General features: G+C 47.5%; 2 protein-coding genes across 9 annotated transcripts; both read left to right on the forward strand.

Moving 5' to 3' along the window:
- The first annotated feature begins 3 nt into the window (after positions 1-3).
- On the forward strand, positions 4-9,329 carry PEX11A (peroxisomal biogenesis factor 11 alpha). 2 transcript variants are annotated; one of them, XM_007990370.3, is made up of 3 exons: positions 4-229; positions 4,311-4,426; positions 6,924-9,329. In XM_007990370.3, the coding sequence occupies exons 1-3, from the start codon at positions 27-29 to the stop codon at positions 7,493-7,495; spliced, it is 891 nt and encodes a 296-aa protein (XP_007988561.1). In that variant the 5' UTR covers positions 4-26; the 3' UTR covers positions 7,496-9,329. The 2 variants fall into 2 exon arrangements, with proteins under 2 accessions (XP_007988561.1, XP_007988562.1); XM_007990371.3 differs by lacking the exon at positions 4,311-4,426 and having other exon boundaries at positions 122-229.
- On the forward strand, positions 120-26,815 carry PLIN1 (perilipin 1). 7 transcript variants are annotated; one of them, XM_073013033.1, is made up of 10 exons: positions 9,424-11,504; positions 13,203-13,268; positions 13,477-13,535; positions 17,469-17,673; positions 19,314-19,396; positions 20,614-20,878; positions 21,190-21,362; positions 23,060-23,251; positions 23,669-23,914; positions 24,914-26,815. In XM_073013033.1, exons 3-10 carry the CDS (start codon positions 13,491-13,493, stop codon positions 25,271-25,273), a joined length of 1,569 nt encoding a protein of 522 aa, XP_072869134.1. In that variant the 5' UTR covers positions 9,424-11,504; positions 13,203-13,268; positions 13,477-13,490; the 3' UTR covers positions 25,274-26,815. The 7 variants fall into 7 exon arrangements, with proteins under 7 accessions (XP_037843624.2, XP_037843625.2, XP_072869134.1 ...); XM_037987696.2 differs by lacking the exons at positions 9,424-11,504; positions 13,203-13,268 and adding an exon at positions 120-229; XM_037987697.2 differs by lacking the exons at positions 9,424-11,504; positions 13,203-13,268 and adding an exon at positions 4,319-4,426.
- The last annotated feature ends 406 nt before the right edge of the window (positions 26,816-27,221 follow it).

Raw genomic sequence — 27,221 nt, forward strand, 5'->3', positions numbered from 1 at the left:
GGAAGTCAGCGAAGTTGCTCTACAAAATGTGCACCCGCCCCCTCTGGGGCGGAGAGACTCAGCCCCTCCCTCTCAGCCGATACCCTGGGACTGACCGTTCCCTAGGGATCTGGCGGGCCCCAGAGGACCCACGCCTGAACCCGGTGCGACTCGTGGCCTTTGGGCTAGGAGCCATGGACGCCTTCATCCGCTTCACCAACCAGACCCAGGGCCGGGACCGACTCTTCAGGTGAGTCAGGTGCCAGCGGCCTCCGCCCCTTTCTCGCCCTAACTGGGTGCTCCGGTGCCTATTCCCCGGCACCCGAGACAAAGGAGGTGATAGCCTAGTAGATGGAAGCGGGAAGGACGTTGCCAGCTCCTACGGGGGAAGTTTTGTATCCGAGCCCCTCCTCACCCTAAATTCAACGTGGGTGGGCCCAACGCACCCGCATCCGGTCCTAGCCTAGTGCACGAAAGCCCCAGTGCCTGGCACCCTAGCCGCCTCGAGACCGCCTATGACGTGACACCGGCTGACAGATCTTCCTCCCCTCCTAACTTTGCTCTCCGGGCAAAGAAAGATTGGGTTCTCTCCACTCAACATTCTTCCGAGGGATTTCCTTTAAAGAGAAACTTCGGGTTACTATTTGTGGCCAGGGAAGCAAACCACTTGGTGTGGCTTCAAATATCTCTCGTTCTTGTTGTTGTTGTTGTTGTTGTTTGTGAGACAGAGTCTCGCTCTGTCGCCCAGGCTGGAGTGCAGTGGCACGGTCTCAGCTCACTGCAACCTCCTCCTCCCAGGTTCAAGCGATTCTTCTGCCTCAGTCTCCCGAGTAGCTAGGATTACTGGCGTGCACTACCACGCCCGACTACTTTTTGTATTTTTAGTAGAGACGGGGTTTTGCCATGCTGGCCAGGCTAGTCTCCAATTCCTGACTTGAGGTGATGTGCGCACCTCAGCTTCCCAAAGTGCTGGGATTACATGCGTGAGCCACCGTGCCCGTTCTCAAATACCTCTTGAAATGTTTGAGTAGAGACAGAAGTTCTCTTCCATTATTGCCCAGTCTGTATCATTGAGGTACTGCATGTGGAATAGTTTTGTAAATTGTAGAACAAAATATAGCAGGGATGAGACCACACCAACTGGACTGGGGGGGAAATACAATGGAGAGAAGCTCAGAAAGAACTAACTGCACCTCTAAGGTTCATGCTGTGCTACTGAAAATATTAAACAGAGATTGTGTCTCTTTTTCTTTCGGTTCCATATGAAACAAAAAGAACTGAGAGATTGTATCTTTAATACAAATACAGTACTAGTTCATGATATTTTAGAGATTTGGTTGATTCTTGCTTGATTAAAAAATAGTTACAGTTGCAGTTTTATTTAACAGCTCTTCATTCTCTTCTGGGTGTGCAAGTGCTGATACAAACAGATCAATTAGAATGGCCCCAATAATGAGGCTTTTGGAAGCCATCTTTATACCAGCTATTGTTCCCAGTGTTTTGCAACTATGAACTTATTTAACCCTTATCACAACCCTATGAGGTAGATACTCTAAATATTCTCCCCATTTCAGATGGAGAAAACCAAGCAGAAGGAGGTTAATAAGTACCACACGGCAGAACTGAGAGATTCACGTCCACGCAAATGACTCCAGTGCCCACTTAACTACCAAGCTATACTGGCTTTCTCATTAGTTTGATAGGTTTTTTAAATGGTTGCTTTATATACAAGCTTCATTAAATAGAAATTTCATTAAATAGAAACCTGTAATTCCAGTGTACCTAGAATGTACCCTGCAAGGTTTATCAAGGAAGTTGGTTAAAAAAATAATCATTTAGGCCGGGTGCAGTGGCTCACAGCTGTAATCCCAGCACTTTGGGAGGCTTAGGCGGGTGGATCACAAGGTCAGGAGATCAAGACCATCCTGGCTAACATGGTGAAACCCCGTCTCTACTAAAAATACAAAAATTAGCCAGGCGTTGTGGTGGGCGCCTGTAGTCCCAGCTACTCGGGAGGCTGAGGCAGGAGAATGGCATGAGCCCGGGAGGCAAAGCTTGCAGTGAGCCAAGATTGCACCACTGCACTCCAGCCTGGGCGACAGAGCAAGACTCCGTCTAAATAATAATAATAATCAGAGCAAGACTCCGTCTAAATAATAATAGTAATAATAATAATCATCATCATCATCATTTAGGCCAGGTGCGGTGACTCACACCTGTAATCCCAGCACTTTGGAAGCCTGAGGCAGGCAGATCACGAGGTCAGGAGTTCGGGACCAGCCTAGCCAACATGGTGAAACCCCATCTCTACTAAAAATAAAAAATTAGCTGGGTGTGATGGCGCATGCCTGTAATCCCAGCTACTCAGGAGGCTGAGGCAGGAGAATTGCTTGAACCTGGGAGGCAGAGGTTGCAGTGAGCCAAGAACGCACTACTACCCTCCAGCCTGGGCAACAGAGCAAGACTCTGTCTTGAAAGATAATAATAATAATAATAATTTAAGATATGTTTATTCCAAAAGATCTGAGATCTCTAGCATTCATTTCCCAGCCTCCTTGATGATCTGTATAACCTTTATGACCACACTGGCATTCATAAAATAATACCTTGCTTTCTGTGCCAGTAATGCTCACGCAAACATGGTGAACGTTCCTAAAACCTGTCGGACTGTAAGAAGTGTAGCAAGCACCAACCCCACAAAGTGACATAGTACAAGAAGGGCAAGGATTCTCTGTATGCCCAGGGAAAGCAGCATTATGACAGGAAGCAGAGTGGCTGTGGTGGGCAGACTAAGCTGATTTTCCAGAAAAAGGCTAAAACTACCAAGAAGATTTTGCTAAAGCTTGAGTGTGTTGAGCCCAGTGAAGATCTAAAAGAGTCCTGGCTATTAAAAGATGCCAGCATTTTGAATTGGGAGGAGATAAGAAGAGAAGATCCAGTTCTAAGTGTCCTCTTTTGTTTTATTATGAAGACAATAAAATACTGAGTTTATGTTCACTTCAAAAATAAATAAATAAAAGTAATGTCTTACTGTTGGCCTAATCCCTATTGTTAGACCAAAGCTCAGAAAGGCAGAGTCATTGACATGACCAGCCCTCTAACCAGAAAGCACACTTAAAAAAGAGAAAGCGATTGTTTATGATTCCAGTCTTCTCTTTTTATTTCATTCCTAGTACCAAGTTCACTATTTTAGAAAATGGAAAATGTACCACATTTTTATTGAGAATAATATTTATAGCATAAAGGGATTCAAATGCACTTACAAGACCGTAGGAACCAGGCACCTACTTTATTAGTAGATTGCCAAATGGATTTGGATGTGTGACTATGTGATGTAAAATTCCTCATACATTTATATTAGTAAGGCATTGTTATTTGCAAGCATGACAATAATCACTTTATTAAATATATAGTATTATTAAGCAGGGTTCTACCTGTATTTTATATAAAATACCAATGAGTTTAGAAAGACAACTATGAAAACATATTTATACTAATTTATGTACTGATGTGTATTTGGTTCTTTTGTTTATAAAAAATGAAACAATCTTTAAACTGTGGACTTTTCCTTTGGTTCTGGTTTGAGTTTGTGTCCTATCACATAGATGGTAGATTACATACATGGTAGAAAAGTTCATTTTAGAAATCTGAAAATCAGGCCAGATTATAGGTAGCTCACGCCTGTAATCCCAGCACTTTGGGAGGTTGAGGAGGGCAGATCACGAGGTCAGGAGATCAAGATCATCCTGGCCAACATGGCGAAACCCCATCTCTACTAAAAATACAAAAATTAGCTGGGCGTGGTGGTGCACAGCTGTAATCCCAGCTCCTTGGGAGGCTGAGACAGGAGAATCGCTTGAACCCCGGAGGCAGAGGTTGTAGTGGAGCCAAGATCGCACCACAGCACTCCAGCCTGGCGACAGAGCAAGACTCGGTCTGAAAAAAAAAAAAGAAAGAAATCTACATTGGGGAAGAGAAGGAGTATGGATCTTTGTAGACTTAACATGAGGGAGATGTGCAGTTTCTCACTTCGACTATATCCATTTCTCTGTGCCATTTGCCTTTTGGACGCACATTGGCTGCATTATTGCAGAGTTCATTTTCATTACCTTTGTGTTAAATTTCCATGACATGTTCTACCCTTTGGCTCTCCTGTGGAATGACTGTTGCAGAATTTTGCTTTTGTAAGAGTTGCTACATGAGAAATGGTCTTGGAAATGTTGTCTGTAGGCATGTGTTTCTCTTTCCCTTACTTCATGAATTAAGTTTTATTTGGTTTGTAAATCATTCTTCTCAATTTTTTTTTTTTTTTTTTTTTTTTTGCATTTCAGAGCCACTCAGTACACATGCATGTTGCTTAGATATTTGTTAGAGCCTAAAGCTGGCAAAGAGAAGGTGGTAATGAAGCTCAAGAAACTGGAGTCCAGTGTGAGCACTGGTCGTAAATGTAAGTACCCTGTTTCTTGAGGGACAGTGGCTCCTGGTTTAGAATCCTCAGCCTCAGATCCTGTAATTCGTGGAGTAATTTCTAGGTCATTAATTTCTAGTCAATCAAGTTTATTGATGAAATTGACCAGTGAGACTGTCCTCATGGTACAACAGGTTTGAATGTGTTGCTGCAGACCATTCATAAACACCCTGTTATGTTCACATCTGGTGCTACACCTTGTCTTTCTGCTTAATCATAACCAGTGAGACAGACAACGTGTTAGTTCACTTTTAGTTCTTAGAATCACAGTATGTTTTAGCAGTCTCTGACATGAGCTTCTGCTCCTGTGAGCCCCTTTGTTCTAAACAAGAGTGGAATAGTTATATCCTAGACCACCTGCCTTTTTCCTTTCTTGAGGAGTGCTAGAGGATATATAGTTAGATACATTTTTGTAGACCATTTGTGAGGTAGGTTTCATGCCTAAGGTAAAAAGTGAAATCAATGTTTTGTGCTTATTTAATCACTTTAATAATACATCATACTGGGAAATCCAGTACTTTTCATAGCAGTTGCCTTTCTGACTCTTTGTTGTTTGATGAAAATCAGATGTTGCTATAGGAGGTTAGCAGAGGCATTAGAATGGAATGTAGAGCATCACATATTGATCAGTTGGTTTTGAGCACCTATGTTATATAGGTATATTCCTGAGCCTTATGGGAGAAGTAAGGTGCTTTAAATAATGATATATAAGATTTAGTGCCAAACTTGTTGGCTGAGGTAGAGGAAAAGAAGGGTGTTTTAGAGGAGGTGGAACTTGAGGTGAGGCTAGAGAGAAGGAAGAAGAGTTTCAAAGGGCGTTCTCCTCTAGTAAAGGCTCAGAACTGTTCTGAGCAAACCATTGTATGGGAGGATCATTGTCAAACTACAAAACTAGTTTGACAGAGAGAAGATTTAAATTGTCAAGCAGAGGGATGGGAAGGGTGGGGCGAGCTTTTCTGGCTGGCACTGAAGTCCAAGATTAGAAATTCTGTTTAGATTATTTAGAATGTTGGAGTTGAAAGGTCCTTTAGAGGTCACTAATAACTAAGTCCAGAAGGGGCTTATCCAGGGTCATTCAGCCAGTTAGTGCAACAGCCAGAACTGAAACCCAGAATCTATATACTAGACAGTCATTACATATACTATTTTACTATTTCATGTTATTTTTGATAACATAATACCAGTCTTTTTTTTTTTTTTTTTTTTTTTTTGAGATGGAGTCTCACTCTGTTGCCCAGGTTGGAGTTGGAGTGCAGTGGCGTGATCTTGGCTCACTGCAGCCTCCACTTCCCGGGTTCAAGCAATTCTCCCACTTCAGTCTCCCTAGTAGCTGGGACTACAGGCGTGCACCAATACGCCTGGCTAATTTTTGTTTTGTTTGTTTTATTTTTAGTAGAGACAGGGTTTCACTATGTTGGCCAGGCTGGTCTCAAACTCCTAACCTCAGGTGATCTATGCATGTTGGCCTCCCAAAGTGCTGGGATTATAGGCATCAGCCACCGCGCCCGGCCCCTTCTGAGATTATAAGTTTTCTGACGGTAGCTACTTCTGAGTGCCTCCTGAGTCTAAGGTATGGTCCTTCACGGAAAAGTACTTATTTTGCATCCTCCATGACGTTTAGTACTATAACTCTTTCTCAGAAGGCGTTCAGTAAGTACCTATTGATTGATGCATCCCTGATGAATTGAATTACATGCTCACATAAGGAAATGCCATTGCAATGGTTGATTTAATTCAACTAGGAGCTCTGTGACAATATTAGTAATTGTTCTGTCCATTAAATTCTACTATTTCTACTTTATTTTCTTGACAATAAGTAGCCAAAAGGGGTTTGGACCAGAGAAATGGCAAAATGATAATAGTGTTTTTTAAAAAGACAGTCTTTTGTCTGGAAAATAAATAAAATGTAAGGCATCAAACTCTCCAAGAGAGTATTGCATCTAGAGTTCATGTTATCATAGTACCTTCCTTCTAAAGAAGTGTAGCTGGTAAATAATCAGATGTAACTGTCCACACTCATGATTGACCTTGCCTGGAGTATGCCGTCAGTCAACATTAAAGTGTTCATTACAATGAAGGAGGTAAATTTAAAGAGTCACTGTATTTTTTGCCTTCCAAGATCATTTTAGGTGTCCTTAATGTACTGTAAAATCTTTCTCTTTTCTGAACAAAGGCTGAGCCTTGAATGACCATCAGTTGTTAAAAACACCAGTGCTAAACTGGGCACATTGGCTCATGCCTATAATCCCAGCTACTTGGGAGGCTGAGGTGGGAGGATTGCTTGAGCCCAGGAGGTTGAGGCTGCTGTGAGCTATGATGGTGCCACTGCACTCCAGCCTGTGTGACAGAGCAAGACCCTGTCTCAACAAAAAACAAAAAACAACGAAAAGCTGGCTCCTCATCCGGATACAGGGATTCTATCTTCCCGTTGTGTACTAATGAAATAACTGTTCATTATTGTGGGTTCTACTTGCAGGGTTCAGACTAGGCAATGTGGTACATGCTATACAGGCAACTGAGCAGAGCATTCATGCCACTGACCTGGTACCTCGCTTATGCTTAACATTAGCCAACCTGAACCGTGTGATTTATTTCATCTGTGACACCATCCTCTGGGTGAGGAGCGTAGGTCTCACCTCTGGCATCAACAAAGAGAAATGGCGAACGAGGGCTGCCCACCACTACTGCTTTTCTCTTCTGCTGAGCCTGGTCAGGGATCTGTATGAAATCTCCCTGCAGATGAAACGAGTTACACGTGACAGGGCAAAGAAAGAGAAATCAGCATCCCAGGATTCTCTTGGGTACAGTGTGGCTGATGAGGAAACAGAATGGCTCCAATCCTTTCTACTTCTCTTATTCCGATCTCTGAAGCAGCATCCTCCCTTGCTTCTGGACACGGTGAAGAACCTTTGTGATATCCTGAACCCTTTGGACCAGCTGGGGATCTATAAGTCCAATCCTGGCATCATTGGACTTGGAGGTCTTGTGTCCTCTATAGCAGGCATGATCACTGTGGCATATCCTCAGATGAAGTTGAAGACCCGTTAGAGTGTTTTTAGGCTTGGAACTAGTACCTACTTTAAAAGATGGCCTCTTAGTGGGATAGAAATTTGTGTAAGTCAAGGCCATGTCATACTGTGCTTAAGTTCTTGTTCATGTGAGCATTTAACAACCTATGATGTGGGCAGAGTTGAGGCCAAGAATGGAGAAGGGAGGAACATGAAGACTTGTATGTTTTTGGAGTGCTGGAGTGACTTGTGAATTTCTGAATATTTTCCCTTCATCTAACATTGATTGAACATCTCTTATGTGCATAGTGGGAGCTTAGTATTTGCTGAATGAATAAAAATTGAAAGGAAAAAATTTAAAAAGACCCAATCACACTGATCATTTAACACTAATATACAATAACTTTAGGGTTATATGGATCATTGGTTTCACATAATTACAGTAGGTCTGGTGCATGGCACTCTCAGATCTAGTAGAGGCTCTGATGTCAGTAGCAGGGTGGAGGAGAGCTGGGCTGACAGCCTCTCAACTTGTTGGCCTTTAGACCATCACTATACTCATGTCCTTGCTCTGTCCAGAAGTAGAATCAGAAAAGCATCAGGCACCTTTATGGTATAAATTGTGTCTATGGGTGCAGTGAATAAGCAAAAATCAGAAGCAGACAGGAGGGACTTATAAAAATAGGCAGAGAGTCACAATGGGTGCCTATATGTAGCCTGTGACAGATAAGAAGCTGACAGACAAAAAACAACTAACGCTAGAGCCTCATTCCTCTGACTTCTAATCCAGTGTTTGTTCCATGCTCTCCCACTGTCTTCAGAATTGAGTAGAAATGTGATCCCCTCCTGAATCCTGTCTTTTGCCTCTTACTCTCCCATAATTTGGACCTTCCTTGTCCAGTGGTTTATATTCTTTTCTAGAAAAACTAAAACTGGGTGGAGTGTGGTGGCTCACACCTATAATCCCAGCACTTTGGGAGGCTGAAGCAGAAGGATTGCTTGAGGCCAGGAGTTCAAGACCAGCCTGGGCAATGTAGTGAGACCCCCATCTCTACAACAAAGTGTTAAAAAATTAGCCAGGCGTGGTGGCATATGCCTGTAGTCCCAGTTACTCTGGAGGCTGAAGCAGGAGGATCACTTGAGTCCAGGAGTTCAAGGTTGCAGTGAGCTTCCACCGCACTCCAGCCTGGGTGATAGAGCAAGACCTTGAGTCTTAAAAAAAAAATTGTAACAGTATTTAGACTCATCAGCTAGATTGTTTTATTTAAATCCTTCTAACAATTTAGGCAATACTACATTAATTTTCATCAAAATTTATCTAGTCAAAAAAATTTCATGATACTCCAGATGTAACAGGGTCACAATTTTCTATGATAAATCAGACATCTTATTTGTAGGGCGATTGAGGGAGGTGGAAGGCAAAGGAGGAAGCCAGTGAAGAGGACACTGGAATGCTGAGTCAATGACATTAACTCGTGTTCCTATCACCCATCTTGGGTGTGGGTCTTTATATGTGGTTACAGATCCTTTAGTTTGAGGGAGGTGAGGTAGGGAAATAGGATGCCAGCAAGTAGGAGGCTGATGTCAGCCCTCCCAGCAAAGCCGTGTCATTTATCTGAATGGAAATGAGAAAATAAATATGTACTCAATAAGTTATATTTCCCAGAAATGTGATTGAGATTCTCAAAAAATAGACTCAGATTCTTGGCTGTTTAACCAATCAAGATACGGAATTTGAGAAATAAAATTTTGGAAATTTTAAGAGACATGAAAGCTACTAGGTCAGGGCAAATAAAAAGTTTAAATAACTATTTTTATTGTCCAGATCCTCTACTGTAATAGATTAATTATGTTCAATAAATTTCTAGACAAAATTGACTTGTGTCTGTGAGTATGTTCTGGGAACAGAGAAAAGTTAAACGTAAGGCAATCCAGCAGATAATCCTCAATCAGCCTACACAGTTGGTACAGTGAGCTCTGGGCTGGAAGATCCAGACTGAGGAGGAGGATGGAGAAAGATTGAGATGTAGAGCCTCTGGGTTGAAAGGGACCTCTGAATGAACTCATCCAGACTGCTGCCATGGAGAGGGTGCTCTACAGTAGCCCTGTCAATGGCTGGCTGGCTTCTGCCTAGATAAGTCTGCGTTGAATTCATGGAGGTATGTTACAGTGGTATCCATCTTAATGGTGTCCTGGTACCTCCCTGTGAATCCTTTCTAACTAATGTTTTCCACCCCAGAGCCTCCACATTCATGAGGGATGCCAAAAATTGAAGTTCTTCATAGATGTACAGCCCAGCACATTCACAACTGAGCATTGTTGCCTGATAATTCATTTATTCAACAATGAATGTTTGAGTGCCATGCATAGTTTTGGGGATCCACTTGTGAGGAAGATGACCTAGGTCCCTGCTCTCATGTGGTGGAGGGGTAGAGAAAGCAGGTAGGGACGGAGAAGGAAAGAAGATAGAACTCTATCCCCTGCAAGCTACTGCTAGAAAACTAACACTTCTGTCTTCCCTCGGGACTCTCCTAGGCCCTTTCACCATTTCTCACCTCTCACCCACATTCTGCACTCCCAGCTAAAGCAGCCAAAGGACTAGTTGATTTGGCAGAGCTTTCAGGCACAAAGCCCTATACTCCCTCTGGCCCAAAGCCACTACTCTGAAGGCTGAAAACTGCCCTTTGGCTCAGGTTGCTGTCCAGTCACAACCTCACAGATAATTTGTGCTGAACCTTGAGGTGAGGGCAGAGGCCACTTCTTTAAATACTTTGTCTTCTCTACTGCCTTACATTTGAAAAGCCCAGGTTGGATCAGTAAGTATTAAATGTATAGCATATTACTCCTTTGAAGCCTCCCTGCTTGACTCCTCCCTTTCCTGCCTTCTCATTCCCTACTTTATTGCATCACAGATACGTAATTTATTACCAAGGATCTTTCATAATTCCCCACTCCCATCTCTTTCTTCTCTTGCCCACAGTGTGTGACTTAGAAGAGTCAACAATACATGTAATTCCACCAGCAACAAAGAAAATACGTTTTGTTTTCCTATTGTCCATTTTCACAAAGAGGCCCTTCTTAGTTAATCTGAAAGCTATGGCTTACACCATAGTCCTCCATCATATCTGAAGCCAGGAACTAGAACTTGAGTCCTGGCTAAAGAAGGGTTGAGTGGTATTAGTTCTTGGTTGTCTGGGTGCTATTGATTAGTGATAGAATCTTAGTCAACACCGTCGCTTATCCAGACTCAGGGGAACAAAAATCTACTTGGCTCTCCCACTCTTCATTCTGGTAGCATCTTAGGCCAGGTAAAGTTCAACAAATTTTTTTGAACTCTAAGAAGTGGAAATTCCTCCCTCAAAGGCTATATTGTCAAAAACAACTCCCGGCTCTGTTGCTTCTTCACTGAGGGCAATTTATCTCCATAATCAAAGACGAATACATTCAGATGAACTCTTCTGTGTGGGTTTAAATTTTACTGTTCAACATTCACTCTTGCTAGTAAATAAGAAAAGATGAGAGAAATGGATTGAGAACTGTCCCACAAGACCCTCTACAGAAAAGGAGGCAAAAGATTGCAGAGGTATATAGAACTTTAGAGCTTTTGAGTTTAACGATGTATATCCCTATACCTTCTTTCTGGAAAACAGACTTTTGTGAATTGAGGGCAGGAACATTATAGAACTGATGCTTCATGGCTCTGGAATACTAAGTCCTCTGAGCCTGGATCTCCTTCAGCTCTGCCACCTACCTCCTTGTTTGCTAAATGTCCTTAGAGAAGTTAGGATATGCCCGGGGAACCCTGGGTCAGATAACCATGACAACTGCTGACCCTGCTTTCTCTTCCTCTCTGCCCTCCTCTAGCTGGGAGGCGTTAGTAGCATTGCCCAAGACTCCCAGGAGTGATAGGAATTGTTTCTGCCTGAGGAGACGCTCTGCAGCCTGGGCTCTGTGAGACTGACGTGGCGGTCAGCTGGAGTGAGTGTTGGGGTCCTGGGGCACCTGCCTTACATGGCTTGTTTATGAACATTAAAGGGAAGAAGTCGAAGGTAAGGGCCTCTTGGGAATTTTGCTTGGGATGAAAAGCTCTGCAGGGAAACTACTGAGGGAGAGATTCTGGTATAGATATTCTATACCAGAAGTATAGAATAGCTATTCTGGGGCTACAGTCTTTTCTAGAACACAGATATGTTTGCTTAGAAATAGAAGAATTGGATAGGAACAGTGGATCATGCCTTTAATCCCAGCACTGCAGGTGGCCAAGGCAGGTGGATCACTTGAGCCCAGGAGTTCAAGAACAACCTGGGCAACATAGTGGGATCCTGTCTCTACAAAAAAAGAAAAAAATTAGCCCTGCATAGTGGTGCATGCCTGTAGTCCCAGCTACTTGGGAGGCTGAGGTGGGACGGTACCTTGATCCCAGGAGATCAAGGCTGCAGTGAGCCATGATTGTGTCACCACATTCCATCCTGGGCAACAGATTGAGACCCTGTCTCAAAAAAAAAGATAAGGAGAGGGGGAGAGGGACAGACACACACACACAGAGAGAGAGAGAGAGAGAGAGAAATAGAGGAATTAACCCAGAGCCTTTTCAAAGATGAAACCTGAAACTTGCTTATTTATTTTTTTAGAGATGGGGGTCTCACTATATTGCCCAGGCTGATCTCAAACTCCTGGGCTCAAGCAATTCTCCCATGTTAGCCTCAGTAGCTGGGATTACAGGTGCTTGCCAATGCACCCAGCTTGAAACTTGTTGTTTTAGTCTCTTTTGGACCCTCATTAAAGAGCCTTAAGACTTTAGCTAAAACTTTTTATCTCTTATGGCTGCCTGCATTTTTTATTTCCTAACCTGAACTCTTTTTTTTTTTGAAATGGAGTTTTGCTCTTGTCGCCCAGGCTGGAATACAGTGGCATGATCTCAGCTCACTGCAACCTCCGCCTCCCGGGCTCAAGTGATTCTCCTGCCTCAGCCTCCCAAGTAGCTGGATTACAGACGCCCACCACCATGCCTGGCTAATTTTTGTATTTTTAGTAGAGACAGAGTTTCACCATGTTGCCCAGGCTGGTCTCGAACTCCTGACCTCAGGTGATCTACCCGCCTTGGCCTCCCAAAGTGCTGGGATTACAGGCCTGAGCCACTGTACCTGGCCTCCTAACCTGAACTCTTATAAGAAACGTTATTCTTGGCTTGGCCAAGGTGGGCAGATCACGTGAGATCAGGAGTTCGAGACCAGCCTGGCCAATATGATGAAACCCCATCTCTACTAAAAATACAAAAATTAGCTGGTATGGTGGCTCATGCCTGTAATCCCAGCACTTTGGGAGGCCGAGGTGGGCGGATCATGAGGTCAGGAGATCGAGACCATCCTGGCTAACACGGTGAAACCCCATCTCTACTAAAAAAAAAAAAAAAAAAAATTAGCCGGGCGTGGTGGCAGGCGCTTGTAGTCCCAGCTACTTGGGAGGCTGAGGCAGGAGAATGGTGTGAACCCACGAAGCAGAGCTTGCAGTGAGCGGAGATCATGCCACTGCACTCTAGCCTGCGCAACAGTGTGAGATTCCATCTCAAAAGGAAAAAAAAAAACCCATCTCTACTAAAAATACAAAAAATTAAAATAAAATAAAATTAACCAGGAGTGGTGGTGGGCGCCTGTAATCCCAGTTACTGGGGAAGCTGAGGCAGGAGAATCCCTTGAACCCGGGAGGCAGAGGTTGCAGTGAGCTGAGATTGTGCAACTACATTCCAGCCTGGGCGACAGAGCAAGACTCCATTTCAAAGAAAGAAAGAAAGAAAGAAACATCAGTCTTGACAAGTAAGCTATGGAGCAACTCATTCCTATGGGACCCTAAGGAGTGGGGCTATTGTGTGTGACATTCACCCTCCAACCTAATGCCTTCCGTTCAGGGCAAATGGGCCCCCAGGCAGCCTGGGCCTAGTTGGTGGCCATGAGAAGTAGGGGAGTGACCCAGTGGAGCTCAAGCCTGAGGGCTTCTGATGGGACCTGGGACTCTGTTTTGCAGCTTGAAGAGCTAGGATGGCAGTCAACAAAGGCCCCACCTTGCTGGATGGAGACCTCCCTGTAAGTAACTTGGGCTTATCTGTGACAGGGGATGGACAACTGAGGGAGGAGGAAGAAGGGAGGGAAGATGCAGGGGACTTAGAGCAAGATATGCCCAGATTATAATCCTAGTTCATTGACTACCATGGCTTAGTTATTCTTGCCCTCACCACCTTTTGTAGAGGGCAGTTGGAGGATCTGGGAGAGGAAAAAAGATGCTTATTAAAAACTAAGCACCTTGGAAAAAAGGGACAGAAATCCTGGCTTAGGGACAGTGGGGAATGGAGAGGAAGGGAACGACTATGTTTAAACCCTGACGCAGAAGCCCATGCTCTGTCCACCGCCCAGCTGGATGTGTATTCAGTGCAGAGCCACTGCATTCTTTGTCTCCAGCATCATTCATATGGCAAATGGCACCTCCCGGAGTCAGACGGTGCACAACCTGTGCTGCTGTGTCAGGGGAAGGGTGGGATATTCCGTGTGTCTGGTGTTCTATCTCTGACCTGGTTTTCACTGTGATTTGAAGTGGTTTGATACTTTTAGGAATGCTTGATGGCTCCTGGCAAGGCATCTCAGATTTGCACGCAGTTCAGATAGTGAAACTTAAAAATTGTGAACCTGTACAATATCCACCTTGCCCAAGTTAGGCTTATACTAACTCTTGCACTAGGAATCACTTTGTTTTGTATTGAATAATAGAAGAGAGAGGCGTAAAATGGTCAAGTACATAGTGAAGCCATTCTAACAGACGGTTTATTCCCTTCCCAGGATCTCTTTCCCCCTTTGGTTTTGTCTAAAACAACCTCTGAACGCTCTGTCCAAACTGTTAAAAAGAATGTTTTCACTGGGCGCGGTGGCTCAAGCCTGTAATCCCAGCACTTTGGGAGGCCGAGGTGGGCGGATCACAAGGTCAGGAGATAGAGACCATCCTGGCCAACACTGTGAAACCCCGTCTCTACTAAAAATACAAAAAATTAGCCGGGTGTGGTGGCGGGCGCCTGTAGTCCCAGCTACTCGGGAGGCTGAGGCAGGAGAATGGCGTGAACCCGGGAGGTGGAGCTTGCAGTGAGCTGAGATCGCGCCACTGCACTCCAGCCTGGGAGACAGCGAGACTCCGTCTCAAAACAAAAACAAAAACAAAAAAACTCGAAGACATTGTGGGCTGCTCTGTCTTAGTGTACACATAGGTCTCATTGATGGGGATCTTTGAACTCTCCCTCCTACAAACAGAACAGGCCAGGTCTTCACTTCATGAGCAAAACCATGCCACAGTGTCACATTCAAAGTTACAGAGAGCCTGAGCATCTGAATCTGACCTGGGGAGTGTTTTCTTTTTACTTTAGATATGGAGAATTCTCAACATTCATAAGAACAGACAGAAAAGAACATAATAAGCCCCATGTACCCTTTGTTAGCCCTAAAGACCATGAATTCATGGCCAATCCTGCCTCATCCTCACTTCCATTAATTCCTTCACTTTGTGCTATTTTGAAGATAATCCTAGGCAGGCCATTTCCAGCTCGAGTTGGAATCCTGGCTCTGCCACTTACCAGCTGTGGGATCTTGGGTAAATCACTTCCCATTTCTGATCGTCAGTCTCCTCATTGACTCAGTGTTGGTGACAGTGCTAACCCCAGAGGATGGCTGTTAGAATTAAGTGAGCTCATGTCACCAAGGCACCCAGACCAGTGCCTGCAGCATAATGGCACCTGACAAATACTCTTTCCCTCTGCACGCCTAGAATTTGTTCTTCTAATTTTATTTATTTATTTTTTAGATATAGCGTCTTACTCTGTCACCCCAGCTGGAGTGCAGTGGCACCATCATAGTTCACTGCAGCCTCGGCCTTCTGGTCTCAGGCAGTCCTCCCACCTCAGCCTCCCCAGTAGCTGGGACTCTGTAGTCCACATGCCATCAAATATTAGCATGACTAGCTTTTTTTTTTTTTTTTTTTTTTTTTTTGTGGCTCAGAGTGTTCTCAAACTCCTGGCCTCAAATGATCATCCCGCCTCAGCCTCCCAAAGTGTTGGGATTACAGGCATGAGCTTCTACTGTTAACCCTAGAATTCATTCTTTTACTCAAAGACCAGTGTTTTTTCACTAAGGTTCCTAGGTGACCTAAAGCTTAATTATGTGACTGCTGCCACAGGTGCATTACTAACAGCATAGCACCCTGGAAATGAGAAACGATTGTTGCACTACACTCAGCACGCACAGATCACACCCAGAGTGCTGTCTTTGAGTGTTTTTTGTTTGTTCTTTTTTTTGTTTTTTGAGACAGGGTCTCATTCTGTCATCGAGGCTGTAGCGCAGTGGCATGATTATGGCTCACTACAGCCTCCATCAGCCAGGCTCATGTGATCTTCCCACCTCAGGTTCTCGAGTAGCTGAGACCACAGGCACACAGCACCATGCCTGCTAATTATTATTATCGTTATTTTTTGTTGAGACGGGGTCTCCCTATGTTGCCCAGGCTGGCCTCAAACTCCTGGGCTCAAGCAAGGGTCGTATATTTTTAAGAAAGATAATGTAAAACTGTAGCATGTCCAGGAGAGGGGGTCACCAGACCACAGTGTGAACCATTTGTAAACGAAGTTAGGAACTGGAGCCATTTAACATGATGGAGGTACCTCCTAAGGGAGATATATTTGACTTCAAATATGTGAAGGGCCAACCCATGAATGATGAAATAGGTTTGCTCAGTTTTGTTCCAGAGGGCAGAGTGTGGAACAGGGGGATGGAGGCAAATTTCAGCTCAGCAAAGCTGTCCAACAAGGGACACAGGTCACTTTATGAGGGGGAGAGCTCTCATTCAGGCAGATATTTAAATATAAGTCTTGGCTGGGCACAAAGGCTCATGCCTATAATCTCAGTGATTTGGGAGGCTGAGGCAGAAGGATCACCTGAGGCCAGGAGTTCAAGACCAGCAAGACCCGCCTCCTCTACAAAATAAAAGTATTAGCAAGGCATGGTGTCACATGCCTGTAGTCCCAACTACTCAGGAGGCACAAATGTGAGGATTGTTTGAGCTCAGGAGTTGGAGGTTACAGTGAACTATGATGGCACTAATGCACTCCAGCTTGAGCAACAGAGTGAAACTCTGTCTCTAGGAAAATAATAAATAAATAAAAACAAATACAAGTCTACCAGAGAAACGATGGAAAGGATTCTTACCACAAAGTCCCCTGGGGGCCTAAGATTCTGTGATTCTGTGCAGCTGGGCAGATCTAAACCTACGCATTCTACTAGGCACAGCCCTGACTGTGGTTCAGGTATTCAGCTAACATTACTGTGCCATGCTTTAGGCTACACTCTGGGGATACAGAGATGACAGTCTACGGGGAGTGAGATGAATACCCATAACCACAGCACTGTGTAATGAATGTGGAGACAGCCAGGGAGGGAGTGGTTTCCGATGCGATGGAGGAGAGTCTGGAAGCTTCACAGGGGAGGTGCTGGTCAAGTGGAGTCTTGAGGGAATGGCACTCTGCCAGGCAGCAAGGGCTGTGGGAGGGAAGGTGAGCGTTCTAGGCAGTGGGGCCAGGATACACAGGCGGGGAGGCAGTACCTCAGAAAGACCAGAAAAATGTTTGGAGAAGCCACCAATCAAAGGTGGATTAAAACTCTAGACATTAACAACACTTGCTCTCTACTGGTAGGTATCAGGGGAGTGAGTTGGGGTGGGGGTGGGGGTGATGGGATCTGACTTGGCCCCTGGAGAACAGAGATTGCCTTGGCAGCTCTCTAGAACCTGGATGGTGACCAGGAGGACATGGCCTTGTTTTCTCCCATGCTGTCATGATTGGGGCATCTGGAGACCTCTTTGGCCTTGGTTCCTCCCAGGTCACTTGGACTCAGGCTAGTTGCACCATTGGACTCCATGACCCTGAGGTCCCCTTCCTGGGAGGCTGGAGAGGGAGGTGGGACAACTTGAATGTGTTCCTTCCACACCAGGAGCAGGAGAATGTGCTACAGCGGGTCCTGCAGCTGCCGGTGGTGAGTGGCACCTGCGAGTGCTTCCAGAAGACCTATACCAGCACTAAGGAAGCCCACCCCCTGGTGGCCTCTGTGTGCAATGCCTATGAGAAGGGCGTGCAGAGCGCCAGTAACTTGGCTGCCTGGAGCATGGAGCCGGTGGTGCGCAGGCTGTCCACCCAGTGTGAGTCCTCGCGGCACTCAGCAGCTGCCTGCTTGTTCACTGCCTACCTGCCAGTCTGTCTGTCTGCCTCTCAGTCTGTCTGACTGTCTGATAACTTGCTTGTCTATCTGCTTAACTGCCCACATCCCATTGCATGGTCTTCTTATCTATGGATATAAAGGTATACATACAGATCTCTTTTCATCTATAGATGCCTATCTGTGGCCCAGCTGGCATTTGCCTAGGATAACAATGATGGCCAGAGAATCTGCAGGGGAAGGGAAGGCAGAGCTATGCAGGCAGTGGTGAGGTTGGGGCCCATGGCAGACCAGACACTCACTGTAGCAGCACAGGCAGCAGCAGCAAGAACCAGCAGTCTGGCAGAGGCAGAGGCAGCCACACTAGGGGGCCTGGCAGGGCTGGAGGGCATGGAGGGAGGGGAAAGCTGGCTGAGCCCAGCAGCTGATGGTAGCGGCTCATGACGGGTGGGGGCGGCAGAGAGCCACTAGCCAGGGCCCTGGAGGCAGAAGACGGTTCTCTTACAGGCCTTACCAGGTGTGCACCACTCAAATTGTTCTGCCCCATCCGAAAATGTGGTCTCCAAGGCATAGCTCTTGACAGGGTTGAGGGAAATCGCAGTAATGCCAAAAAGTCTAGCACTTTCCACCATCCTAATTACAGAATTATGGGTAGCTGAGGACTCCACACAGCAAACAGGAGAGGACAGATGTAAAGTAGGCCCAGGCCCTGTGCCTGGCTGCAAGCTCCTTAAATAGTTGCCTTGAGTCTCATTCTGCCCAACTGGAAGACAGCTAAGTCATCTGGGCTCTCTGCTGCTCGAGAATTTTGTGAAGAAAAATAAGGTATCTGGAGAAAGAATATATGAAAGAGTACAAAGAACTCTCCTTGAAAGCTATGGCCCCCAGTGGCCATGGCTGCAGAGCCAATGTCCCTGCAGACCCAGGCGGGATCCCCTTGAAGCAGGTGCATCTCTGATGCAAGCCCACTCTCTAGGGGCAACTGTTTTCCCTTCCCTGCGACCCTCTTCAGATAGCTGACCATCTCAACACCGAGTGGTTAAAAAGAAGAGCATGGACAGCCTGGGGCCTGCACTGGCTTTGCTGGGAGTTTGTCATGTTGAGAGCTAAGCAGGCCCAGCCCCAAGGCCTCACTGCCATCTGCCTTCCTCTCACACCTCTCTTCTCCCTCCTTATGCTCACTCAGAGCCCCCATGCAGGTCCGGAGGGAAGAGAAGGAAGGAAAGAACAGTACTTGTTGGTGATTCATATAGCTCCCATCATTCTTCATAAAAATTCTGCCAGGCAGGCACCATTAATTCACCTTTTAAAAGGTAGGAAGCAGAGGATCAGACAGGCTGTGACTTGCTGAGGCCACAGGCTGCTTAGACGTGGTCACTTGGCCTTTTGAGTGCAGGTCTGAGTGACTCCAGAGTTCCCACACAGATGTAAGAAACTGGCCCGGGTCTCAAGGAGTCCCTGCAGATGGGCTAAAGAGGGCAAAGGGCCTGGGGCCCAGAGATGCTGGGGAGGCAGCAGGCCTTGGGATTTGAGGGCTCCAAGTCACTTCTTTGGCACAGAGGCCACTGCTAGATTCTCATAGAGACAGGCAGGACTCATCCAAACTTGACCCCTTCCTTCCAGTCACAGCTGCCAATGAGCTGGCCTGCCGAGGCTTGGACCACCTGGAGGAAAAGATCCCAGCCCTCCAGTACCCTCCTGAAAAGGTAAGCCCCTTCCCACCTCTTGAAGCCTCCCTCCACTCTGTCGTCACCACCTCTCAGGGAGGAGAGGGCAGGGGCTGCTGATGCCATGACTGGAAGTCTGTGTCCCATGGTGAGCATCCTCCAAGACCGGCAGAGGCTGCCTGCTCCCAAGGCCACACCACACAACAGGCTCCTCTTCTCCCTGTGAAGCTAAATGGAGATGGGCTTTCTGGGACCAGCAGGCACGAGCCCAGAGGCAAACCCAAACAGGAGCTCTGGCGAGTCCTACTGCCTCCAGATACCACACCCTGGGATCTGAGGTTCCACAGTCTGCCCTGGACCACTTGGCGACTACAGCTGCTTAAGGTCATGAGTCACACTCATTCAGATCCCAGGAGTGTCGTCCCATATCCTCAAGATCCAACATTTTATGGACCATGAGATTGAAAGTCACTTTACCTGGCTACATATTTATTAGGTAGTTGCTATGATAAGGACTCATTTTTGGTGCTTCTGGGGAATAAGCTTCAGTCTCTGACCTCATCTATCTCACTGACCAACTACCCTTCCCACAAACATGTACTGAGCCCTACCCTATGCCCGGGGCTATCACCTATGTATGCTTTATCAAGTACTCTCACTTAATCCTCTTGTCAACCCTCTGGGATAGGGGTTGTTATCTCCATTTTACAGAGAGGAAACCAGTGAGTGGAGACAGTGAGAGCAGGTCCATTGAGCTGTGAGGCCTGTGTCCTTTGCTCCCCATTTTTCCAGATTAAAGGCAACATTTTTGTCACAAAGGTGCTCCCAGGATAATGAAGAAAAAGATAAATTATTTCAATGCAGAACTTGTAGGAAGATCAAGCACACCTATAAATCAATAGAAACGCTGTGTTCTGAGGAAAGGATGAAGGAGATTCCTTGTGGGCATGAGGGTATCAGGACAGGTGGCACCAAGGAGGAGTCTTTGGGGTCATCCTCACAGGATGAGAGGAATCTTGACAGGCAGTGATGGGGGTGAAGAAGCCAGGAGATCCAAACAGTTGGCACAAGGAAGGTTGGAGCCCTCTCCCTTTAAAGCCTAGCTTAATTCCAGGTACCCAAATATCAGTGCCAGTTCCCTGGGCCTTTAGATGATGCCTTCCTGGGACCCGGGCTCAGGCCACCAGACCCCGAAAGGGTGGCCCTTCCAGGGCCTGCAAGACCACATGCCTAACACCCCCACCAACTTCCCCCAGATTGCTTCTGAGCTGAAGGACACCATCTCCACCCGTCTCCGCAGTGCCAGAAACAGCATCAGCATTCCCATCGCGAGCACTTCAGACAAGGTCCTGGGGGCCGCTTTGGCTGGGTGCGAGCTTGCCTGGGGAGTGGCCAGAGACACTGCGGAATTTGCTGCCAACACTCGAGCTGGCCGACTGGCTTCTGGAGGAGCCGACTTGGCCTTGGGCAGCATTGAGAAGGTGGTGGAGTACCTCCTCCCTCCAGACAAGGAAGAGTCAGGTACCTGCCATTCGGAGGCTCGGCCTGGGAGTGAGTTGTCACACACACTGCCTGGGAATCAGCAGGAGGTGGCAGGGCTCATCCAGCCACTGCTCTGGAATAGGGAAGGCCAGTGGGATTTTCAGATGGATTCATAATCATTTACCCCCCCGCCCCCACCCCATCTGTAAAGAGGGAAAGTGAGTTGTGGAACTCACCAGTGAGTTTGTGGTGGAGCTAGAACACCTGCTTTCCAGTCCTAGACATGACCCAGATCTCCCCGGCCCCTCTCTTACCTGTTTTCTCTTCTTTCGCCCCAAATCGCTACCCAGCCCCTGCTCCTGGACACCAGCAAGCCCAGAAGTCTCCCAAGGCCAAGCCAAGCCTCATGAGCAGGGTTGGGGCTCTGACCAACACCCTCTCTCGACACACCATGCAGACCATGGCCCGGGCCCTGGAGCAGGGCCACACCCTGGCCATGTGGATCCCAGGAGTGGCGCCCCTGGTGAGTATCTGCCCTGAGCTCTGACTGGCCCCGTGCCTGGGAGCCTTGTGGGCCTCTTAGTCCCTCCCATCCCCCACCCATCGCCCCTTCCTGTCCTGAGAACATTCTCTCTTCCAACCTGGGCTAGGACTTTAGTTCTAAGGACAAGAGGCCTTGAGAGGGGTAGAGGGATGGCCTTCCAGACCACAGGGAAAGAGAAGGGACAGGATGTTAAGCAAGGGCAGGCCTGCCTTGCTAGAGTGCTCCTGCCCCACCACTCACTTCTATCTCCCCCATTTCCCTCTGAGTCTCCCCCAAGCCCCAGTCTTCATCCCCCCAAGTCAGCCTCTTTCTATGGGTCTTCCCACCTATAAGACAGCAGGACTTCCATCTGCTATGCAAGCACTAGGGACTGTCATCCTTAAATAAACAAAGTACATAACCTATTTTGTCAGGGAGAGTGTACCCAGCACCAATGCACCCAAGGTAAATTTGCCCTTTCTAGGCCCAGGGAGAGTTAACTCCCCACCACTCCCCACCTCCACCTCTCTGTATTTTAGCAGAAATAGGCTGGATTTTTTTCATAAGGAATTTTAGTAAGAAACTAGCGCCAGAAAAGAAAATAAAACAACATTACAGCATAAAGGTCAGCAAACAAGATTACTACTTTTCAGCCATCTTTTGAGCAGTACTTTTAAAAGCATCATCAGGCCTGGATCATTCATTCAAGCAAGTGTTGCCCCTGCAGGGATACAGGAGTAGTAGTTCCCCTCAGTCCCCTGCATCAATAACGGCTAAGACTGAGTCACATGCCTGGGCCCGGCCTGCAGTGGGCAGAACCTCACATGCCACCATTTACATGGAATAGAGTGGCATCCCCAAAAGCTGTGTAATAAGGAGGCTCTGTTTGTGGGGCTCCCTAGAGGTTTAGAATGTGCCTCAGGAGACACCAGCCCACTTGCTCAATTTCTTCCCATGGGACACTCTGGTTCATTGAATGTTTCACTCTTTAGAGATCTGGGAGGAGTATCTACCAAAGCTAACCAACATATATCCTATGGCCCAGCAATTCCACTCTTAAGTGTATACCCAACAGAAATGAGCACTTAAGTCTCCCAAGACAAGTAAAAAATGTTCAGATCAGCGATATCCTTAGCTAAGAACTGGAAGCAATGATAATGCCCATCAACTGTAGGATGGGTAAGTTACGGGAAATTCATATGATGGAATATTACACAGAAATGAAACAGAAGGAACTACTTCCATTTGCGGCAACATTGGTGAAACTTACACCATAATATTTAACTAAAGGAGCTATTAATGAATGAATACACATGATGTGACTCCACTTATATGAAGTCCAAAAATAGGCAAAACGAAGGCATGGTGACAGAGACCAGGATTGTGGTTGCTCTTGAGGGACTATGGACTGAGTGGGGGACACAGGGAGTCTTTGGGTGTGAAAATGGTCTATGTCTTGACCTGTGGTGGTTACACAGGTGTGTTCTTATAAAAATTCATAAAGCTTACACTAAAGATGTGTGGACTTTAGTGTATGTAGATTACCATTCAATAAAAAGTTTCAAGAAAAGTCTGCTGGGGCCGAGCCCTGCTCACCACCTGGCCTGGACTTTGGGGGCGAGGGGCTTCGGCTGCTGGGGCTCCCTGGTCATCAGCAGGGGCAGTTGAGCCAGCAATCTGCTGCCATCCTCCCTCAGAGCAGCCTGGCCCAGTGGGGTGCCTCAGTGGCCATGCAGGCGGTGTCCCGGCGGAGGAGTGAAGTGCGGGTGCCCTGGTTGCACAGCCTCGCAGCCGCCCAGGAGGAGGATCATGAGGACCAGACAGACACGGAGGGAGAGGACATGGAGGAGGAGGAAGAATTGGAGACTGAAGAGAACAAGTTCAGTGAGGTGAGGGGGAGAGTGGCAGCCTCAAGGTCGTCCAGTCCACAGAAGTGGTGAGAAGCAGAGGCATAGGGTGAACTCAGGAACTCTGGCCCAGATGCAGGGGCATGGCATGTGTGTGCAACACCCTTCACCCCACCCCCAAATGCCCAGCTGATGAGGGACTTCCATGTCATTCTCTCAGCTGATCCTTGCAACACTCTGTAAATAGGCAGGGCAGAGATTATTGTCCCATTTTGCAGAAGAAACAGGGGTTCAGAGAGGGAATGTGACCTGTCCAAGGCCACACTGCTAGTGGCAGAATAAGCCTGAAGTTTTGTAAATTTGGTATTCTCATGCTTTTCCCTTGAGCTCTGGGGCTGGTGAGGAGGGAAGGGTCAGGGGAGTTACTGCAGGAGGCACTGACCCTGCTCTGGCCCCCAGGTAGCAGCCCTGCCAGGCCCTCAAGGGCTCCTGGGCGGTGTGGCACATAACCTGCAGAAGGCCCTCCAGACCACCATCTCGGCTGTGACATGGGCACCTGCAGCTGTGCTGGGCATGGCAGGGAGGGTGCTGCACCTCACACCAGCCCCTGCTGTCTCCTCGACCAAGGGGAGGGCCATGTCTCTATCAGATGCCCTGAAGGGCGTTACTGACAATGTGGTGGACACGGTGGTGCATTACGTGCCGGTGAGTACCAACCCTGGCAAACTGTTAGTGTCCCAAGGGGGCCCGGAAAGGGCAGATAAAGTAGATTTGACTGAAGGGGATGCAGTCCCCCTCCGTTCCCCTACTCCTCTGGAGACCCCCCTGCAGTCCTCAGTGCCCTGGCAACATTTTGACATACTGGGCCTCTCCCAGCCCCAGGAGTATAGAGGCCCATGGCTCTGGCCTGAGGCCTCTCCCCACAGCCCCTCCCACCTGCTGGTAGAGGAGTCTCCAGCCATTAGTCCCGGGATCCCAGTGACTCACCTTCACCCCTTTGCTCCCAACTGAAGGGCCGGGCAGGTGCCAGGCAGGTTTGCATGCTGCTGTGCAGGAAGGGATGGAAGAGACTTCCAGGGCACCCTGAGGGGTGGGCCATGAGTTCCAGGGGACAGCAGCAGGCTCCACACAATTCTATCACCTGTCGCCAATAGGAAAAACCCAGGGGATACCAATGCCATCCCTTTGGGAGCCCCTTTCCAAAGCAAGTTATAGGTTATGCAGGCCTGAGGGGGGCTGGTCGGGGCAGAAAGCACCCTTAGACCTGGTAAAGGGGTGGGTTACTCAGTCACTCTAGCAAGCAGCATGCCAGGGATCTTAGCAGCCCTCCTGTTCACGCTGCGCTCGGGCCAGCCCCAAGAAAGTGTACCCATCCCTGGCCAGGTCACTGTGTGGGCTGCAAGGAAGAGTTAGGAAAGCTGATGACCTCCCATTGAGGGTTCCCCTCAGGGAGGCCTAGGGGATCCTGAAACTTCGGGAGGCTTGGCTTGCCTGAGCGGCCACGTGGTCCATGGAGAAGCTCAGAGTGGGTAGGACCTCAGGGCTTTCCCCAGTGCCCTCCAAACTACTGAACCGCTCCCCAGCCTGTGGCCTCCTGACGGCCGCTCCCGGGTAAACAATCGAGGGACCCGGGAAGGGGCGGTGGGTGAGAGGCGCAGGGACCAGGGCCAAGCCAGGACTCTAAGGCGGCTGCCGGGCCCTCAGCTCCCCAGGCTGTCGCTGATGGAGCCCGAGAGCGAATTCCGGGACATCGACAACCCGCCCGCCGAGGTCGAGCGCCGGGAGGCGGAGCGCAGGGCGTCAGGGGCGCCATCCGCTGGCCCGGAGCCCGCCCCGCGCGCCGCACAGCCCCGCCGCAGCCTGCGGAGCGCGCAGAGCCCCGGCGCGCCCCCCGGCCCGGGCCTGGAGGACAAGGTCACCACGCCCGCAGCGCCGCGCCCGGCCTTCGCGGCCGTGCCCCGCGAGAAGCCGAAGCGCAGGGTCAGCGACAGCTTCTTCCGGCCCAGCGTCATGGAGCCCATCCTGGGCCGCGCGCAGTACAGCCAGCTGCGCAAGAAGAGCTGAGTCGCCGCATCCGTCGCCGCACCCCGGGCGGGCGGGTTTCTCTAACAAATAAACAGAACCCGCACAGCCCAGGCGAGCGTTGCCGCTTTCAAAATGGTCCCCTGGGGACCCCAGCCTCATCCCGATGATGCTGCCGAGGCACACTTTTTTTTTTTTTTTTTTTTTTTTTTTTAGCATCCTTTTGGGGCTTCACCCTCAGAGCCAGTTTTTAAGGGACACCAGAGCCGCAGCCTGCTCTGATTCTATGGCTCGGTTTTTACTAAAAGAGTAATTGCCTAACTTGATTTTTCATCTCTTTAACCAAACTTGTGGCCAAAAGACATTTGACTGTTTCCAAAATTCAGATTCTGCCTCTGTGGATAAATATTTGTCACGAATAAGTAACTCCTGTCACCACTCTGAAGGTCCAAACAGAAGATTTTGACACATTCTTAGCACTGAACTGGGAGATCCTCTGATGTCTAGGCTCCCAGCAGACTACTTTGAAGGGAACAATCAGATGCAAAAGCTCTTGCATGTTTATTTAAAATACTAGTGTCACTTTCTGAGTACTTGCCCCTTCACAGGCTGAGTCCCAGGCCTGTGCTTCATAGAGCCAGCTTCTTGCTCACAGCCACATTTCCATTTGGATCATTACTGCCTGCACCTGCATAGTCACTCTTTTGATGCCCTCCAGATGCTGGGGAACGAAAATGGTGATCATATATAGACTTTATAGCTACAGTTCATCACCAATCCCATTTTCCAAGGGAAATGTTAATATTTGATAAATCTAGAAAATGCATTCATGGCTGGGCTCGGTGGCTCACGCCTGTAATCCCAGCACTTTGGGAGGCCAAGGCGGGCAGATCACGAGGTCAGGAGATCGAGACCATCCTGGCTAACACAGTGAAACCCCGTCTCTACTAAAAATACAAAAAATTAGCCCGGCATGGTGGTGGGCACCTGTAGTCCCAGCTACGCAGGAGGCTGAGGCAGGAGAATGGCGTGAACCCGGGAGGCGGAGCTTGCAGTGAGCCGAGATCACACCACTACACTCCAGCCTGGGCGACAGAGCAAGACTCTGTCTCACAAAAAAAAAAAAAAAAAAAAAAAAAAAAAAAAAAAAAAAAAAAAAAAAAAAAAAGAAAGGAAAAGAAAATGCATTGATACAACTATAAAATTCAAACATTGCAAAAGGGTATGTGTCTTTCTCCTCGAGCCCCCATATTCCCCTTCATTAAAAACCACCATGGTGCCATCTCTCATGTATGCAGGGCTATGCACCTGCAGGCACGTGTGTATGCACTCCCCGCTTGTGTTTATACAAGCTGTGGGGTGTTATACATGCCTACTTTTTTCACTTAATAACACAGCTTGGAGAGATTTTTGTATCACATCATAAATCCCACTTGGTCTTTTCGACGGCCACATAATAACTACTGCATAATATGGATACGCCTTATTTGATTTAACTAGTTCCCTAATGATGGACTTTTGTTTCCTTTTTTTTCTTTTTTGCTACTGCAAACAGTACTATAATAAATACCCTTATCAAAAATGTCTAGTGTACATGTGTGGAAATATATATATATACACATATGTGATAGATACGTAACTTGTAACCATGACATGCTGGGTGAAAGAATATGTGCATTTTAAGTATTCCTAGATAATACCAAGTAGCCTGCCAAACCAAACCCTATTTTTCTAGTTATTTTCACCTGCAGCTTCAGAAATATGCACAGAAAATTATGAGTCTTCAGTCAGTCCTTTTAGACATCCATATATTTATACTCATTTTCCACAGGTCCCCCTCAGACACATAAACACTCACTCTGTTAGCTCCCACTCTACTGCACACCTGGAAGCCCTGCTCCCTGAAACTGACTCTGGGGCCCTGGAACTGACTCTGGGGCCCTGGCAGATCTTTGGTGTAATGAGTCATGGGCCTCGATCTGTGGTTTTG

This window comes from Chlorocebus sabaeus, chromosome 29, assembly GCF_047675955.1.
Source record: "Chlorocebus sabaeus isolate Y175 chromosome 29, mChlSab1.0.hap1, whole genome shotgun sequence".
NCBI lineage: Eukaryota > Metazoa > Chordata > Mammalia > Primates > Cercopithecidae > Chlorocebus > Chlorocebus sabaeus.

What these genes read in the sequence shown, in the direction of transcription:
- PLIN1 (XM_037987696.2), top strand. Translation starts at nt 13,491, where the DNA reads ATGGCAGTCAACAAAGGCCCCACCTTGCTGGATGGAGACCTCCCT. An exon ending in TCCAGTACCCTCCTGAAAAG is followed by an intron (nt 19,397 to 20,613) that starts GTAAGCCCCTTC and finishes AACTTCCCCCAG; the next exon opens with ATTGCTTCTGAGCTGAAGGA. An exon ending in TCCAGACAAGGAAGAGTCAG is followed by an intron (nt 20,879 to 21,189) that starts GTACCTGCCATT and finishes ATCGCTACCCAG; the next exon opens with CCCCTGCTCCTGGACACCAG.
- PEX11A (XM_007990370.3), top strand. Translation starts at nt 27, where the DNA reads ATGTGCACCCGCCCCCTCTGGGGCGGAGAGACTCAGCCCCTCCCTCTC. An exon ending in GGCCGGGACCGACTCTTCAG is followed by an intron (nt 230 to 4,310) that starts GTGAGTCAGGTG and finishes TTTGCATTTCAG; the next exon opens with AGCCACTCAGTACACATGCA. An exon ending in TGTGAGCACTGGTCGTAAAT is followed by an intron (nt 4,427 to 6,923) that starts GTAAGTACCCTG and finishes TTCTACTTGCAG; the next exon opens with GGTTCAGACTAGGCAATGTG.